Source organism: Macaca fascicularis, chromosome 2 (assembly GCF_037993035.2).
Source record: "Macaca fascicularis isolate 582-1 chromosome 2, T2T-MFA8v1.1".
In the NCBI taxonomy this organism is placed as follows: Eukaryota; Metazoa; Chordata; class Mammalia; order Primates; family Cercopithecidae; genus Macaca; species Macaca fascicularis.
This window is the reverse complement of record NC_088376.1, coordinates 51,943,083-51,962,103: the sequence shown is the minus strand read 5'-3', so window position 1 is coordinate 51,962,103 and position 19,021 is coordinate 51,943,083. Positions and strand designations below refer to the sequence as shown.

The window sequence follows — 19,021 nt, the reverse complement described above, 5'->3', positions numbered from 1 at the left end:
TTCAGGACTCTACACTCCAAACTTGTACATAACTTATAAATAAGACAGATGGGGCAATAGATTTAGTGGGTCCACTCACTAAATTCTCAGTGTACTTCAAGTATATGCAATCAGATGGGAAAAAGATGGATAGTCTTTTACATCTATATGATGGGACAGAAATCAGTATTTTTATTCCTTCCTCTTCCCTTTCTTTTTCCATTGTTTCTGAGATGGTATAGTTTCCTAGATTCTTCTGCATCCTTAAAAATTTTCATCTTTCTCCTCTTGCTTACTGAGTAACACCTTCACCAGAGTTTAATTCTTTAATAACTTTTCACTCTCTATATACACTCTCACTACTTTAATAATCAACTGTTTTGTTGGTGGTAATAAAACTTCTAAGCTTTCCTCTTTACCCTAATCTACAGTTCTATGTGTCCAAAAGTCTACTTAGCATTCTCTCCATAATCTATAAGCATTTCAAACTCAAATGTCTAAACCAAACATCTCTTTTGCCCCACATTTCACCAGCCTCCAGTGTTTCATAAAAGCAGACAAAACCATGGTGGGATTTTTCATGCCTCCTACATCCCCATTATCCCATCAGACAAGTCTTTTAACTTTCCCACTGAAACCTCTCCCATCCATCCTCCCTTCTCCTTTCATTACCACTACCCTGCCTGAATACCGCCCCTTAATATCTTTGCCTGAACTATTCCAATAGTTTATTTATCTATGTTCAATCCACCTTCCACCACAGCCACCATTAATTTTCCTAAAATGTTCTGATCATATTACTTTATCTGGTTAAAACTTTAAAAGTCCTTAGTTTAATTTTCAAATCCTTGAGCTCTCTCTCAAGCAGTTTCCACCACCTGTCTACTTTTCAGCTTCTTCATATTTAAAGAACATCACTACCCAACACTTTGGACATTGGAAAGACTAGCTACCTCCACATTGTTCACTTAAGAAACACACTGCCAAGGGCAGCATTTCTCCTTAAGCCAGAAATCAGGTGGAGAAGGGAGTACAACCACTAAGAGTGGATATCAGAATCTCCAGATTGGTTCTATGCAGTTTGGAAGCTCCAGCACCTGCTAGAGATTCTGATACTACCACTCAGTGGTGGGGGGATCTCTGTCCTGTGCAATTAACTTTTGGATGTTCCTAAAAACTTGATACAGTTTTTGTTTATAGTCTTCCTTCAATCTATAATGCACATCTCTTTCCATCTTCATCTACCAAAATTCTAGCTAGCTTTCATGCTTCACTTCAAACACAATCAGCTATCTACAACTTCCCCATACAACTTAGCCAGAAGTAATTTCCTTCCTCCCAATGTCAATGGCACTTTCATGAGGTCTTAAGACATTTTTCACAAATCTCCCAGTGTCTATGACTCTTGTATGTCTCTCTTTCTCTTCTATTGTTGTTTTAGAAAGTGGTTGGTGTATCTTATTCACAGTTGCTTGGTCAGAGGACACAACGAAGTGCCCTGAACATAATCTAAGCTCAAAAAACAGGAAATAGAACCAAAACCATCATATGCTGCTGAGATTAAAAGGAAATGAAATCAAGCTACTGCTTGTGAACCCAGTTTACATGCCAGCATAACAGGGGAAGGCAACTCAACACATCTGCCACCAAATAGCACATGACTTTGACCAATTCTAACCTCTCTGTAACTACTTCCCTATCTGTGCCAATCAGGGAGAGAATAAGATCATCTCTCTGGCCCCTTCACAGTTCTAAACTATTACAAAATAACTCAATTTATACTAGAAAAATATGGTAGCAGTGAGAAAAAAAAATTAGGAAATCTAAAAAGAAACATAAAGAGACACTCTGACTGGCTGCATTGACTTTTCATTAAAATTCCCTATGAAAGTCTTCTTTTATGAAGAACCTTATACTTCTTTACAGGGATCCCATTCAGTCTAAGGAAACAAAACAAAGAGAAAACCAGGGTCTAAATCTTTGACATTCAAAAGGCAGGTATGGGTCATCAAAAGACGGACTTGCAATGACATGTAACTCATGCATTTAGAGTACTCTCTGCTAGTTCACAAAATTCTTACAGATTTAGGCAGTACCTCAAAAATTTACAAATAAGTGACTCACAGGCCAGCAAGTGACCCTGTAACAGTACCTTGTAATGACATGCAAAAATTGTGGCGTGAGTACTGCCTGCTGAGACTTCTCAGGATACTGGTAGACTGACATCAATTCAACAGATTTCACAACCATGTAGAGATAGCCCACATGAGGTAAGGAGAAAAAGCAAAAGAGACTCAGCAACTCTTTTTCCTGAGACAAATTTTTTCCATCAGAAGTAAGAGAACCTGCATGCAAAAATGAAAAAAATAAAACACCATGAAACCAGTAAAGGGGGAAATAATCATATGTTGACTTTGCTATGCAAACTGTATCAGCGGGTAACCAAAGAGTTGCAAAGGGGAAGTTGCTCTTTATAGAAGAATGCTGACAAGAAATAAAAAAGGAGTAATATAATTAGAATATCAACATTGTACAACCCCTACTAAATTAACAGATCTAAGTAATGATCATCAATGGCTGTTAACATCACAAAAAGAGTCCACTGGCAGAGCTCAACACTACTTGTGTTTCAAAATAATAACAATAATAAAAAATAATCTGAGCAAGCCTGAGGATAGACCGGCAATGTTGATAGAAATATGTGAGCCACATCTGTAATTTAAAGATTTCTAGTAATCGCATTTTAAAAAGTAAAAAGAAACAGCTAAAATTTTAATAATATTGTATTAACCGAACATATCAAAAATATTACCATTTCAAGAAGCAATAAACAAAAAAATTAATGAGATATTATATACATTTTTGTACTATGTCTTCAAAATCTAGTGTGTATTTTATACTTATGCCATATCTCAATTCAGACTAGTCATATTTCAAGTACTTAATAGCAGTATGTGATCAATGGCTACCAAAGTAAACAGCATACATTTCCATCTACCAACTCACATGGAAATACGGTGGACAGAGAAATATGTTAAATGACACTGTAAGGATTCAATTAGCAAAATTCAGATTGTGGGAAATTTTATAGTAAAGAGTCTAATTTCTTGTTAAATAAGATGCAAAGAAAAGAGAGGAGGGAAAGCCTAGATATTAAAAGAGCCTTAAAAGACATAGCAATCAATTGTAATATATGAACTTTATTTGGAACAGGATTCAAACAAATGAATTGTAGAAGTTTTTTAGTCAATCAGAGACATGTGAACACTTATTGGATATCTGTTGGTATCAACAAAAAAATTTTTTTTTTTTTTGAGACAGTCTCACTCTGTTACCCAGACTGGAGTGCAGTGGCATGATCTCGGCTCACTGCAACCTCCGCCTCCTGGGTTCAAGCGATTCTCCCGCCTCCCGAGTAGCTGGGACTACAGGTGCCCGCCACCATGCCCGGCTAATTTGTGTGTGTGTATGTATATGTGTGTGTGTGTGTGTGTGTGTATATATATATATATATATATTTTTTTTTTTTCCAGTAGAGACGGGGTTTCACCATATTGGCCAGGCTGGTCTCGAACTCCTGACCTTGTGATCCACCCACCTTAGCGTCCCAAAGTGCTGGGATTACAGGCATGAACCACCACGCCCGGCAACAATTTTTTTATAATGTGAAATAGTATTTTAAGTAAAAGAATCCTTTTAGAGACATATGTTGAAATATTTATGAATAAAATAGTATGAACCCCGTGATGTGCATCAAAATAATGTAGCATGGAGCAACACTGTTGAAGCTGTTTGATGGGTACATGGGGGTTCACTGCACTATTTTCTATCAACATGTGGCTGTAATTTTTTATAACCAAAGTTGTTTAACAAGTACCCTGACTGACACCCTTCAAGGACACCAATTAATAGCAGAAGTCCAATTCTGTACTCTCCATATTTGGCAGAAAGCCAACTGTCCAGTTTTTTTCTCCCTATTTTTTTTTCACACATATGCGCTCTGGCCAAAGAGAACTGCTCACGAATCTCCAAATACACATAATTTTACACCTCCTAAAATGTTGGTTCCCATTATGTAGTATCTTACCAAAATCTCTATCTTCTAAAAATTCTACTCATCCAATTAGGGCCCAGCTCAAATACGTATCACCCATCCATTCGTCTATTCAGTCAGTATTCATCAGGTACTTACTAAGTGCTGCTGTTTCAGATTCTAGGGATACAACAGTGCACAAGACAATGTAACTGCTTTCACAGAGCCTTCATTTTAGTGATGGGGATTGGGATGGAGAGTAAACAAGTAAACCCCAGTGTGAGTGGAGAAGGGATAGTTTAAATTGAGAGGTCAGAGAAGTCCTCTGTGAGGAGGTAACACTTCAGCTGTGAACTGAATGACTTAAATGCACCAGTCACACAAGGTCTGAGGGGAGTACACTCTAAGCACAAGAAGGGCAAATAATAGGTCTTAGACAAGAGTGCATGTGGCGTCTCTAAAGAAGAGGGAAAGGCCACTATGGATGAAGAATAGTAAGCAGGGTGAGAGTGGGACAAGATGGGCTCAGAGTTAAGGTTATGTAGGCCATGGAGTGGATTTGGAGTTTTTATTCCAACTACTATGGGAAGCTCACTGGATCTTTAGCTGGCCCTCTAATAAGGCTGTTGGCCCTGTCCGGTCTCCAGCCCTGTCTCACTGCTGCCCCCTTAATTTTGCTTCTCTCAGTGTCTCAAATGTGATCCTCCCTCTGCCACAGAGCCTTTGTTGCTGCTTCTGCCTGGAAGGCTCTCTTCCCCTCCCCTGCACCAACCGAACCCTATTCCCAAGTGCGTCCAATTCGCCCTTCAGATCCTCTTTCTCAGGAAGCCTTCTTCCTCATCTTGAAGAAGACCTCATCTTGAGGTCAGGGTCTTTTGTTATAGGCTCCCACAGGGAGTTTTACCACAGATCACTCATTTCAGGGTGCAACTGTCAATCTGTCTTTATTCAACTGTCTCCTTTCCCCCATTAGACAACTGGCTCCATAAGAGCAAGCACTTCACTCACTGTTAGTTCCCTAGTATTCAGCACAATGCTCAACATAGTAGGTACTCAATAAATATTTACTAAAAGAAAGAAAAAACAAATGAAGGCTAAAAAGACATTTAATCGGAATAATATTTGTATCTTTCTCTAGATAACAGCTAAAGATGTTAATCAGACCAGAACTGAGTGCAGGGCCTATTAGTGATTCTCAATCATGGTGCCCATTAGACTCTTGGGGGGCTTTAAAAAAATACTAATGCCCAGGCCCTGTAACTGATATGCTGCATGTAGAGCCTGAGCATCAACATCTTAAAAAGCATTCAGGTAAGTCCATTGTGTGGCAGGGTTGAAAACTGCTCTAAATTATTTTCCATTCAGTCCACATTTTTACACCTAGTTCACAAGCCAATCATGAGCTTTGTGAAATACCTAGCTAGAACCCAGCTCTAAAGGTCTCCAATTTCCTTTTTGGGTCTAGAGGCCATTTCAAAAAGGGAAATGAGTTCAATCTGTCACGCCTTCTCCATGGCTTCTCGAACTAGCAGGTATGACTTCCCTTTCTAGTACCCACAGGTATTTGCTAAGAATTTTGGGCCAGTCGCGGTGACTCACACCTGTAATCCCAGCACTTTGGGAGGCTGAGGCGGGCAGATCACCTGAGGTCGGGAGTTCAAGACCAGCCTGACCAACATGGAGAAACCCCATCTCTACTAAAAATACAAAATTAGCCGGGCATGCCTGTAATCCCAGCTACTCGGGAGGCTGAGACAGGAGAATCGCTTGAACCCAGGAGGCAGAGGTTGCAGTGAGCCAAGATCATACCATTGCACTCCAGCCTGGGCAACAAGAGCAAAACTCTGTCTCTCAAAAAAAAAAAAAGTGAATAAAAAATAATAATAATAAAATAAAGGTTGGGCGCCGTGGCTCATGCCTGTAATCCTAGCACTTTGGGAGGCCAAGACGCGCAGATCACAAGGTCAGGAGGTAAAGACTATCCTGCCCAAATTGGTGAAACCCCGTCTCTGCTAAAAATACAAAAAAATTTAGCCGGGTGTGGTGGCAGGCGCCCGTACTCCCAGCTACTTGGGAGGCTGAGGCAGGAGAATCACTTGTACCCAGGAAGCAGAGGTTGCAGTGAGCCTAGATTGCACCACTGCACTCCAGACTGGCAACAGAGCGAGACTCCGTCTCAAAAAAAAAAAAAAAAAAAAAAATCTATTGTCATCCTCGCCATTTTTCCAAGCTTCAACTCTTGGGATTTTAGCATTCATGACACCACTTTACTGGTGCATACCGCTCTTTTATTGTTATCCTCGTATATACCTTTCTTTCCATCTTTTTTATTACATAATACATTTTTACGAACCTGAACTCAGGAGTCCGAGGTGGGCAGATCACAAGATCAGGAGACTGACACTATCCTGGCTAACACAGTGAAACCCCATCTCTACTGAAAATACAAAAAAACTTAGCCGGGCGTGGTGACACACGCCCGTAGCCCCAGCTACTCGGGAGGCTGAGGCAGGAGAATCACTTGAACCCAGGAAGCAAAGGTTGCAGTGAGCCGAGATCGCACCACTGCACTCCAGACTGGCAACAGAGCGAGACTCCGTCTCAAAAAAAAAACTTGTTAAAGGGCCACACGGAGACTCCAGTGGAAGAACCAAACCACCAAACCTATTACCCACATGGGTCTCCACTTCCGGCCCAGACAGAGCATTTTCACCTTGCTGCACTGTCACATTCCTGCACTATCACGCTTACCAGTCTGGTAAATGGGCAGCAGCTGGAGGGAATGCAGCTTGATGTCATCAGACAATACATAGGACGAAATATCAGGAGCAAAACGTCTATGGGTTAGACAGAGAAAGGGAAAAATATAACTTCCATGTACTTTAAGCAGGCATATATACATTAAATGCTGTAAATAAAAAGCACTATAATACCTATAGAGCAGGTGCTGAAAGTGGGAATATTTTCTTTTTTCATCAGCTAATCCCGTAGACTCCAGTGTAACAGATAGTCCAGACTGTTCACTTTTTTCACCAAGAAGTTCCAGGGGCTTCTGGCAGATAACAAAATCATCTGACTCAAGCTGTGAAATTTCATTACTGATGCCTTAAAAAAATAAAATATAACAGTCCTGCTTGAATGAAAATTAGATTTTATAACATCCTCTCACCAATTAAACAGACATACAGTAATTTTATTTATTTATAATATGCACATATTTACAAGGCACTATGGTTGTGAAAAGACTTAGCGTTTGCTCATTTAATCTCCACAACAACTGATAAAGTACAACAGGGTAGGCATTATTATCCCCATTTTACAAATGAGGATATTGAAATTCAGAGATGGTATTATTAACCCAAGGTCATTCAACTAGTAACTATGAGGACTAGGACTAGAAGCCCCTCATCTAGCAGTGGTCATTCCTTTACTTCTACTGATAAATATATTCATGTGCTACAGAATAAGATATGAACAGCCAGATCATAAACTCAAATCCCATGAAATAGGAATAACTAAATCTATAAATAACATGGCCGGGCACCATATATACCACGGACCTTCAGACTGCCAAAGGTGAAGGTTTTCTATATTCCTAAAACAAGAAAGCAAGTCAGATTTATTATTTACCTTCTTCCGTCCGTCTCATTCGATTGTTGGTCTTACGTGGATTGTGGTGAACTCTCTCTCCATTTTTAGAGCCTGGCTCCAGTTTTAGGATTAAGACTTCTAAGTCTGACATGACAGCAACATATCCAACACAAAAAGAAATCTCAACAGGAGTGATATTATCTATGTGTATAATTAAAGAACGTTCAAAGTCCAATAGTGAGAATTCCTCATTAATGATCTGGTACTTCAAACTAAATAAGACTAATTTATTTGTGCAGCCAACGAGAAGGTCTCCTTTCACAGGGCAGCAGGAAATGCACAAGGGGACCTCCGAAAGCGGCATTTCAATAATGTACATCTGGTCTCTGAAGGCTTTGCTGAAGGCTCCCTCCACATTATGCCCAATCATTCGGATACACACACGAGAGTTTTCAGTCCTTTTACTTCTCCAGTTCACATAAGCACGTAGAAAGGTAGCTTTATTTTTCTCTTCAATTGCTACCAAATAATCTCCTGAGAAGGAATGAAGATTATACTGAGAATTTGTAATTAGAAATACAACCACTTCCCTTGCTGACACGAGTACTATTAATGAATTCTAACACCAACGGTTGAATTAAAGACTGAGTAGAATAAAACCCTAAGTAACAAAATCTTAGGTGTATTTTTAACCGCCATTAGGCTTTGAGGTTCTGAAATGCAATCTCTCCCCATTTTAGTGTCTTAAGACAACCTATTAATAGTCCACGTAACACACAGAAAGTTAATATAAGGAATAAAATGTAAAATTAAGTGTTTACTGTAGCTCTAAATCTGCAGTTCCAACAAAGCTCTACTAACACAGAATTCACTACTAGTATGACATGTGACACCAAAATTAAGTATACATTAAGGAATTCTCAGATTAGCAGAACTTACACTTCAAACCCTCTCCTTCCCACAAGTCACAAGTCTGAGAAACATGATAAAGCTGGAAATAGCAAAGAAAATACAATTCCAAGTTAATTTTCTCTAAATTGTTGATTGTATAAGTTTTAACTTATAAACATATATTGGTTGTGGGAAGCCAAAATGGTAAAGTGGTAAAGAAATGAAAAATGAAAAGCATAATGATCTCCCCCTTGGGGACCCAACATTAACACACAGCCTGGTATGTGCCTTTCAACACCCTTCTCTCATATAAACAGAGATCACAGAGCGGTATTTTGTCTTTTTTGAAAACAAAAACAAAAATGTAATCACATTAAATATATTTAACAATCTGCAACTTCTAAAAATTATTAATAAATCTCTCCCTCCCGGCTGACACATGGATATCTAACATCCTTTTCGATATGTTCAACATCCCATATATACATATGCATAATTTATTCAATAATTCCCTTACTGATAAGCATTCAAATGTATTTCCAGGTTTTTTTTTTGTTTTTTGTTTTTTTTTACTATGCTTCATAGTAATACATAGGCTTATATCTATATATTTCCTGGGGGATTTATTGTAATGGTACAGATTCCCAAAAGTGAGATATGTTGGGCCAAAGGCCATAAGCATTTTAAATTTCAATATTGCCCAATTACTATCAATTAGATAATAGAAATTCATGTCGCCAGCAGCACTACTTAAACTAACCTGTTTCCCCACATCCTCTCTAGCACTGACTCTACACAATGGGAGAAACATGGACTCTCATGGCTATTATAACTTACATTTACGAGACCTTTTTATAAAGCTGGCCATCTTTTCCTGTGTCTATCAGCCACGTATAGCTTCTCTTCTGCATAATGTCCAATTTATATTAAGTTGTTCATTTGTTTTTCTTATAATGACACTGTAGCTCTCTACTTAGAAGGGATATAAACCTTTTGTTGTCTATAAATAGTAAATGGTTTTAGATAGTCTATTGTCTGATTTTGACTTTGCTGATGGCATCTTTTACCATACCCTTTTTATTTACTACTATATGTATCTTTTCCTCCTTGCCTTCTGAGTTCCCATCCATGTCCTCCAAATTACATAAATATGCTCCTATATTTTCTTCTATTTTAGTGGAGGTTTAGAAAATATACATTTTTAATCTTTAGAATTTTGTGGGTAAAGAAGGGGATAAGTCAGACGATCTAATTTCACTTCTTCCAAATGTAGACTCTATATAATTAACACTATTAAGCAAACTGGCCTTTTTCCAATGAATTGAAATTGAAATGCTGCCATTACATTGACTTCCCATGTACTTATGAGGCAAGCAAGCAGGTGCTGCCCCTTTCTGCAGACATTCACTGGGTTGACCAGGTTCCCTCCTCCAAAATGATCCTGCCTTCTAGAGGTAGCAAGCTTTCTCCTGGTGATGGTTCTTTTTATGCCACAGAGATGCAGCCTGAACCTGTTCTTTCTCTGGAGATCGTAGAATGCCTAAAGGGATCCTGTAGCTGCCCTAAGTTTGCTCACTTTTCCAGGGAAGCAGTTTGGACAGAGTTGGGATGAAGTTGAGGCCTCCATCTTTCTAAAATTCCCCCAGTAAATAAGTGAAACATTTTTTTATTGTAGTATAATACACACAACATAAAATGTACATTTTCACCATTTTTAAGTCTACAGATCAGTGGCACTGGTATCTTCTCATTGTTGTGCAACCATCACTACCATCCATCTCTACAACTTTTTCATCTACTAAAAAACTCTGCACTGATTAAACAATAATTCCCTATTCCTCTCTCTCTCCCCCCAGGGCGACACCACCATTATACTATCTCTATGAATTTGACTACTCTAGGTACCTCATGTAAGTTGAACCATACAGTATTTTTCCTTTTGTATCGGGCTTGTATCACTTAGCATAACTTCTCCAAGATTTATCCAGGGTGTGGCATGCATCAGAATTTCATTGCTTTTAAGGCCAAATAATACTCTATTGTATGTTCATACAATATATTTTATTTACTTATTTACCTGTCAATGGATCCTTGGACTGTTTCCACCTTCTGGCTCTTGTGAATAATTTTCCTACAAACACTGGTATGCATGTATTCATTCAAGTCCCTGCTTTCAATTCTTTTGGGTATATACCCAGAAGTGGTATTGCTGGATCATATGGTAATTCTATGTTTAATGTTTTGAGAAACTGCCATACTGTTTTCCACATAGGCTGTGTTTACATTCCTACCAGCAACGTATAAGGGTTCCAATTTCTCCACATTCTCCTCAACACATGCTAATTTCTGTGGTTTTTTTTTTGTTTGTTTGTTTGTTTTAAATAACAGGCATCCTAATGGTGTGAGGTGCCATCTCACCGTGGTTTGGATGTTGAGCATCTTTTCATGTTTTTTGCTGTTTATGTATTTTCTTCTTTGGAGAAATGTCTATTCAAGTCCTTAGCCCATTTTTTAATCAAGTTTTTTTGGTTGTTGGTGAGTTGTAAGAGTTCTTTATTATATATATTCTAGATATTAATCCCTTATGATATATGATTTGGAAATATTTTCTCCCATTCCGTGTTGTCTTTTCAATCTGTTGATAAGTTTTTTGATATACAACAGTCATTAATTTTGATAAAGTCCAGTTTACCTATTTTTCTTCTGTTGCCTATACTTTTGGTATCATATTCAAGTTAGTAAATAAATTTTAAAACTAAGAATATTTAATTACAATACAACCTTTTTATTCATATACCTATAAATACATGCCCATTTCTTCTATAAAATTCATATATTAACTAGTGTTTATAGTCTGCAAATTGTAGATAGTGTCCATGTTGTGTTGTGTGTTTTCAGATTAACGAACTGGTCTTTAAATGATGATCCAGCACTTGCTAAATGTGCCTACCTGACAATCCTTATGATCAGAGCTTTAGAGTTCCTTCAATTAATTCTCACAACAGCCCTTCAAGATATAAATCTCCCTCCTCATTTTATACATCAGGAATCTGAAGCACAGACAAGCAAAGTAACTTGCCCAAGGCAACACAACGAGCAAATCAGGAAACTGGGACTCAAACCTAGATCTGGTTAGCTCAAAAGTTTATGTTCTTTGCCCAACAATGCTGATTCCCCAACTGATAGAAGGGAAATACAAGTCTACAGGAGTCTGTGGAGGCTATAACCCTTGACAAGAGAAGGGAACTAAATTTTTTTAAGCATTATGTGTGCGGTGCCTCATTTTACCTTTTTTAAATTTAAGTGTCTTGCTCTGTTGCCCAAGTTGTCTTGGTTCACTGCAACCTCCATCTCCAGAACTCAAGTGATCCTTCCACCTCAGCCTCCCAAGTAGCTGGAACTACAGGTGTGACCCACCACACTTGGCTAATTTGTGTGTGTGTGTGTGTGTATATATATGTCTTTAAATGACATGTACACACACACATTATATATATATAAAATGTATATATACATATACGTGTGTGTGTATATATATACACACACAAACACACACACATATGTAGAAACAGGGTTTCACTATGTAGCCCAGGCTCAGCTTCTGTCTTTATTAAGTACATTGAAAAATCATTCTCATTTTTACTCTTGAGCTTAGAGTTACTGATTTTTAAAAATAAGCTTTCCCTTTTATGTAGCAAGATCACAAACATGGCTAACAGTAACACCAGATTAAAGGTTGTACTCCTATGACAAAATTGTATCACAAGGCAGAAATAATTTATAAGGCATCTAAATATGTTTTAAGACTTCAGGAAAACTGAGAGAAAGTAGAGCTTGTGGGAGGGGTAGATGGGCTGGGGCTGGCTTAGCACACTTGTGCTAATGGCCAGGCATTGGCCAGCACATTGGCCCTACACAAGGCTAATGGCCAGCCTTGTGGTCTGTGTCCTCCATGCCCCACCACCCCTAGACACCCCATAAACAAGTGTCTACCACCAATGATCCCCACACAGCACTTGACCCTGGCCACCAGGTCTTTTTTCAGGAGTGGGGAGTTCTCAGGTCTCCCCCACTCTTCTTTGCTTTACACACTGTATTAGTCTATTTTCACACTACTGCTATAAGCAAATACCTGAGACTGGGTAATAAAGAAAAAAGGTTTAATTGACTCACAGTTCTGCATGGCTGGGGGGACCTCAGGAAACTTATAATCATGGTGAAAGACACCTCTTCACAGGGTGGCAGGACAGAAAATAAGTGTGAGTAGGGGAAATGCCAGATATTTGAAAACCATCAGATCTCATGAGAACTCACTATCATGAGAACAGCATGGGGGAAACTGCCCCCATGATCCAATTACCTCCACCTGGTCCCGCCCTTGACACGTGGGGGTTATGGGGATTACAGTTCAAGATGAGACTGTAGGTGGGGACACGGCCAAACTGTACCACACACAGAGCCTAAATTTATTTTCCCTTACTGATGATGATGTCAGGGGCCCCCATCCTTCAAAATTTCTACCTACTTTATCCCTAATACCCCCAAATTTTATTTTAAAAACAACTTTCAGCTAATTTGAGATTTTTTTTTAACCTGAAAATGTTTTCTGCTTGAGTAGAGACCTGAAAAGCATTTTTAGTAAATACAGATGATTGATGTAAGATTCCTTCCATTTTTGATGAGGAGACTTGCTACAGAGGAGGACGCTGGGCATTGAGCAGAAATCCTCATGTCCCAGTTATTGTGAATTGAAGGAAGGGGCCAAAAGGGAAACGCTGTGAAGTGGAAAACAAGTTATCTGGATACCATCATAGCCAGAGTCAGCCCTATTTATGTTCCTTTACGGGTAGATTAATAGGAGCTGTACCCAGGGGGTTGAAGTTCAAGCTGTAGACTGAAACTTATCCTTGAGCCACATGACCCGTGATGCTAATTCCATCCCACATGACTCTTGAACTTGCTTTAAGGCAGCCAACTGGATTATAAAAACATATTTATTCTTCAAGGCCTCGTTAATGAGGTTACAATACTACTCATGGCCTCCTGCAGTCAGTACTGTTCTAGGTCAGTGGTTCTCAATCCTGATTAAATATCTGACTTACCCCAGTGCTGGCCTCACTCCAGGGAAACTACTACTGTTATCTCTGAGGGTGTGGCCCAGGCATGGGGATTTTTAAAAACTCCCCAAGTGATTGCTATGCATAGGTAGTGGCCATCCAAGGATCTGACAGGCAAGAAAGCTAGAAGTTTACATAATACTTGCCACTCCAAATTCTAAAATAAACATCCACGTGGAAGAAGGAAGTAAATCATGTAAACATACTATCTGTCTGTGTGTATGCTTGTCTCTGTCTTTCTTTCTCTCTCTCTCTCACACACACACACACACACACACAAAAGTTGAAAGTGGTGAGTTTGTTACTCAATAGAACTCTTGAAAGTGAGAACTGTTATGCCTTAAAAGGGGTGGCGTAGAGAAAACTACCAATGTTGTAACAGATCTGACCATTAAAGACAGATTTTATAAGAAATACCAAAATTGGAGTATTCCTGCTAAAAGGGAACTTAAGTTAATGAGAGGTTTTCAAACAGGTCCGTGGCCCAGTGCAGGCCTGTTGATGTTGTCATTAGGCAAAAACAAAAACAAAAACAAAAAACCAATGACAGCAGAGTAAGTTGCTCACAAAGCTAAAGATATCCAATGTTTGATGCTAAGTGTTTTTTCTTTTATAAATAATGACAATAAATAGTAAGCCTTTTCGTTTTTTAAAAAAAAACACAGGTATATCCCAGAGATATTGGAGGACTGTTTCCAGACCACTGCAATAAAGCAAGTAACACAATAAAAAGAGTCACATAAATTTTTTGGCCTCCCAGTACATAAAAAAAGTTATGTTTGTACTAGATTATAGTCTATTAGGTATGCAATTGCATTATACCTAAAAAAATAAATAAATAAAAAACAAAGCAATGTAGATACCTTAACTAAAAATACTTTATCACTAAAAAATGCTAACGATCATCCAAGCCTTTAATGAGACATAATCTTTTTGCTGGTGAATGGTCTTGCCCCAATGCTGATGGCTGCTGACTGCTCAGGGCGGTGGTCACCAGAGGCTGGGGTGGCTGTGGCAAATCCTTAAAATAAGACAACAATGGGCTGTGCACTGTGGCTCACACCTGTAATCCCAGCACTTTGAGAGGCCGAGGTGGGTGGATCACCTGAGGTCGGGAGTTCAAGACCAGCCTGACCAATCGTGGAAAAACCCCATCTCTACTAAAAATATAAAATTCGCCGGGCATGGTGGTGCATGCCTGTAATCCCAGCTACTTGGAAGGCTGAGGCTGGGAATTGCTTGAACCCCGGAGGTAGAGGTTGTGGTGAGCTGAGATCACACCATTGCACTCCAGCCTGGGCAACAAGAGCGAAGCTCTGTCTCAAAAAAAAATAAAATAAAATAAAATAAAAAAACAACAATTAAGTTTGCTCCATCAAATGACTCTTCCTTTCGCAAAAGGTTTCTCTGTAGCATGCAATGCTATTTGACAGCATTTTACCCACAGTAGAACTTCAAAATTGGAGTCTGTCTTTTCAAACCTTGTCACTACTTTATCAACTAAGTTTATGGAATATTCTAAATCCTTTGCTGTCATTTCAACAATGTTCACAGCATCCTCAATAGAAACAGACTCCATCTCAAGAAACCACTTTCTTTGTTTATCCATAAGAAGCAACTCCTCATCCATTCAAGTTTGATCATAAGATTGCAGGAATTCCATCACATCTTCAGGCTCCACTTCTAATTCTAGCTTTCTTGATATTTCCACTACATCTACTGTTATTTCATCGACCTAAGTCTTGAGCCTTTCAAAGTCATCCATGAGGGTTGGAATCGACTACTTCCAAACTCTTGTTAATGTTGGTATCTGACCTCCTTCCCTGAACCTGAATGTTTCTAATGATGTCTAGAATGGGTGAATTCTTTCCAGACGGTTTTCAATTTATTTTGCCCAGATCCATCAGAAGAATCACTATCTGTGGCAGTTATAGCCTTACCAAATGTGTTTCTTTAATGAGACTTGAAAGTTAAAATTACTACTTAATCCATGGGCTGCAGAATGGATGCTATATTAGCAGGCATGAAAACAACACCAATCTCCTTCTACATCTCCGTCAGAGGTCTTGAAGGACTAGGTGCATTGTCAATGTGCAGTAATCTTTCGAAAAGAATACTGGTTTCTGAGCAGATCAAAACAGTGGGCTTAAACAATGCTGTAACAGCTGTGCTGTTACCCAGGCTTGTTTCATTTCTAAAGCACAGGAAGAGTAGATTTAGCATAATTTTTAAAAGGGCTCTATGATTTTCAGAATGGTAAATGAGCACTGGCCTCAATTTAGTCACCAGCTGCACCACCCCCTAACAAGAGTCAGCCTGTTCTTCGAAGCCAGGCATTATCTTCTCCTCTCTAGCCAAGAAACTCCTAGATGGCATATTCTTCCAATTTAAGACTGTTTTGTCTACATTGAAAATCTGTTCTTTAGAACAGCTGCCTCCATAAAATCATCTTAGCTGGATCTTCTAGACTTCTGGATAACTTGCTGCAGATTCTACATCATCACTTGCTGCTTCACTTTGCACTTTTATATTATGGAGACAGCTTCTTCCCTTAAACCTCATGAGCTGAACTCTGCTAGCTTTAAACTTTTCTTCTGCAGCTTCTCACCTCTCTCAGCCTTCACAGAATTGAACAGAGGGCCTTGCTCTGTATTAAGCCTGGGCTTAAGGGAGTATTTTGGCTGGCTTGATCTTCTATCTAGAGCACTCAAAGTTTTTTTCCCAACAGCAATAAGGCTTTCTAATCATTTGTGTTCACTAGAGTAACACATTTAATTTCAAGAACTTTTGCTTTGCAGTCACAACTTGGCTAAGTGTTTGGTGCAAGAGGCCTACCGTGCAGCCTATCTCAGCTTCTGACATGCCTGCCTTCCTCACTAAGCTTAATCATTCTAGCTTTTAATTTAAAGTGAGAGACATCCAAGTGTCACTTGAACACTTAGAAGACATTGTAGGGTTATTAATTGGCCTGATTTCAATATTGTTGTTCAGGGAATAGGGCAGCCTGAGGAGGCAGAGACTATCAGAGCAGTAATCAGAACACACATAACACATGCCAATTAAGTTCACCATCTCATATGGGCACGGTTCATGGCACCCCAAAACTATTACAATAGTAACATCAAAGATCGCTGATCACCATAACAGATATAATAATAATGATAAAGTTTGAAATACTGCCAAGAATTACCAAAATGTGACTCAGAGACATGTAGCGAGCACATGCAGTGTGAAAAATGGAACTGGCAGATTTGCTCCACACAGGGTTGCCACAAACTTTCAATTGGTAAAAAAACAAAAAACAAACCAACAACCAAAAAGAAAACGCAGGATCTGCAAAGTACAACAAAGTGAAATGCAAAAAAAATAAGGTATGCCTGTATATGTCTTGACAAAATAAGCAGTCAGATGCTATGTATGGTAACCCCACAGTTTTTAATTGAGCCACAAAATCCCAGTGTCTGGATATCACTAACACAAAATCTCAGTGTCTGGATATCACTAATCTATTAATTCGACTTTTTTTTTTTTTAACATAAATTCAGACCCCACGGTTTCTATAAACTCACACCGAACCAGCTGCAGGGTAGGGATTAGAGACATCTCCAATCTTCCAGGTTCAAGCTCTCCGCTTCATTAATACCACAGCCACCAGCTTTTGCACCGTAAATATCGAACTTTACACCCATCTTGTAAAGTATGAATCGAAGGTAAGTGTATTAAAGGAATTCTATGGTAAATTCTTCTGTGACCTAAAAGGGATCTAGTTTTAAATGTTGGATTTTTCTAAAATAGGATTCACCCACACAGTATTTCCTTGGCATTCCTTTACATTTCTGGTGGGAAAGAGTAATGGCTGCTCTTACAACTGTTTTGTTTTTGTTTGTTTGAGACGGAGTCTCGCTCTGTCGCCTACACTGGAGTCTAAGGGCGCAATCTCCGCTCACTGCAACCTCCGCCTCCCCGGTTCTAGCGATTCTCCTGCCTCAGCCTCCCCAGTAGCTGAAACTACAGGCTCCCGCCACCACGCCCGGCTAATTTTTGTATTTTCAGTAAAGACGGGGTTTCACTAAATTGGCCAGGCTGGCCGAACTCCTGACCTCGTGATCCGCCCGCCTCGGCCTCCCAAAGTGCTGGGATTACAGGCGTGAGCCACTGCGCCCGGCCACAGCTGGTTAAGAGAAGAGAAGGGGCGCAATCTAAGACTTGAGTTCTATTAACACAGATTTAAAAATCAACACATAATGTGAGCTTTCAAAAATCGACCGGAAGTGGATGGAGGTACTGATGTGAAAGGACTGGCCGTGAGTTGGAGTAATTGTTAAAGCTGGGAGTACTTGGAGGTTCAGGATACAGTACCAGTCTCCTTACTCCTACTTTTTTTTTTTTTTTTTTTTTTTTTTTTGGTAAGTCTTTGAAATCTTTGCACTAAAGAGTCTTTTGTTGTTGTTTGCTTAAGTATCCGAAATGAGTGGAATCCAGCCAGAGGCCTTTCTGCGGAGACCCAAAACGAAGAGGAGATATCAGCGTCTCCGCCCCGACAGAAGCAAGCTCATACCTATGCTTGCCGCGACAACCGCATAGCTCAATGCGACTTCAAGCAATCAGATGCCAGACTCAGGGAGACCATCCGGCAAGTTCCGGAAAGCAAGAAGTCCCATCCCCAGCTAGAGCTGCAGCACGGACGCTCGGTCCGCTAGCTAGGAGGCCCCAAGCCGGGCCCCAGGCGGCCTCTGGCTCTCCGGATTACTCACCCGCCTCACTGTAGGCCAGGCGCAGCACCCGGCCCAGCGTGGAGAAGGCGCACCGCGGCTGGCACAGCTCCTGGCCCGCCACCGCGAAAGCCTCCACCTTGCAGCCCGCAGCCACGAAAAGCGCGTCACGCCCCCCGCCGCAGAACCGCTCCGGCTCCAGCTTGCAGGGCACCACCTGCTGTGACCCGAACGGGTGAAGGTTGTACAGCTGCACCATCCCGACCTCCGGCTGCTGGATGGCCCAGCCTGCCCGCCCCGCAGGGCGCCCGGAGACCCCCAGCCGAACGCGAAGGTAAGACCACTTCCGTGAGCGAGCCGGCGACGCCGAGTCACGTGAACGCCAGCCGGCCCCGCCCGCGGCTAAGCTACTTAAAGGGGCAGCCGCTGGGCGTGGCGGGCTTCGGGAAAGCGGTCACGCCCATCTGGCCCGCGCTCAGGCGTTGCGGTGCTTTCGGTCTCCACGCCTCGTACTCCGCCGCCCAGAGCGCGCCACCGCTCTACGCTCAGTGGCTGGTGGGTGCGGGGACCGCTGGGTCCTGCCTTTCGTCTTTTACTGCTTCGGGCCAGGCGAGATGTTTTGATTTTTGAATACGTTCTGACAATTCATCATCTATCTTGTAACATTTTGTACTTACTTTCAGGAGCGTTATTCATGC

The 19,021-nt window shown here is 40.4% G+C and overlaps 1 protein-coding gene across 14 annotated transcripts in view; it reads right to left on the bottom strand.

The window, feature by feature from the left end:
- The window catches only part of HPS3 (HPS3 biogenesis of lysosomal organelles complex 2 subunit 1), a 44,492-nt gene extending 25,785 nt beyond the window's left edge, over window positions 1-18,707 (bottom strand). For 11 of the 14 annotated variants that reach the window (XR_012430792.1, XR_012430793.1, XR_274403.5 and 8 more), the window contains exons 1-5: window positions 18,366-18,707; window positions 7,643-8,137; window positions 6,946-7,117; window positions 6,764-6,849; window positions 2,132-2,324 (exon numbers count right to left, since the gene is read on the bottom strand). Coding sequence is in view for 5 of the 14 variants with exons in the window: in XM_005546065.4 (XP_005546122.3) it covers window positions 2,132-2,324; window positions 6,764-6,849; window positions 6,946-7,117; window positions 7,643-8,137; window positions 18,366-18,582 (1,163 nt within the window). In the remaining 9 variants the exon portion in view is untranslated. The remainder of the gene's footprint in view (window positions 1-2,131; window positions 2,325-6,763; window positions 6,850-6,945; window positions 7,118-7,642; window positions 8,138-18,365) is intronic. The other 3 variants (XR_012430794.1, XR_012430790.1, XM_005546066.4) reach the window with 1 other exon arrangement.
- Window positions 18,708-19,021: the final 314 nt, after the last annotated feature.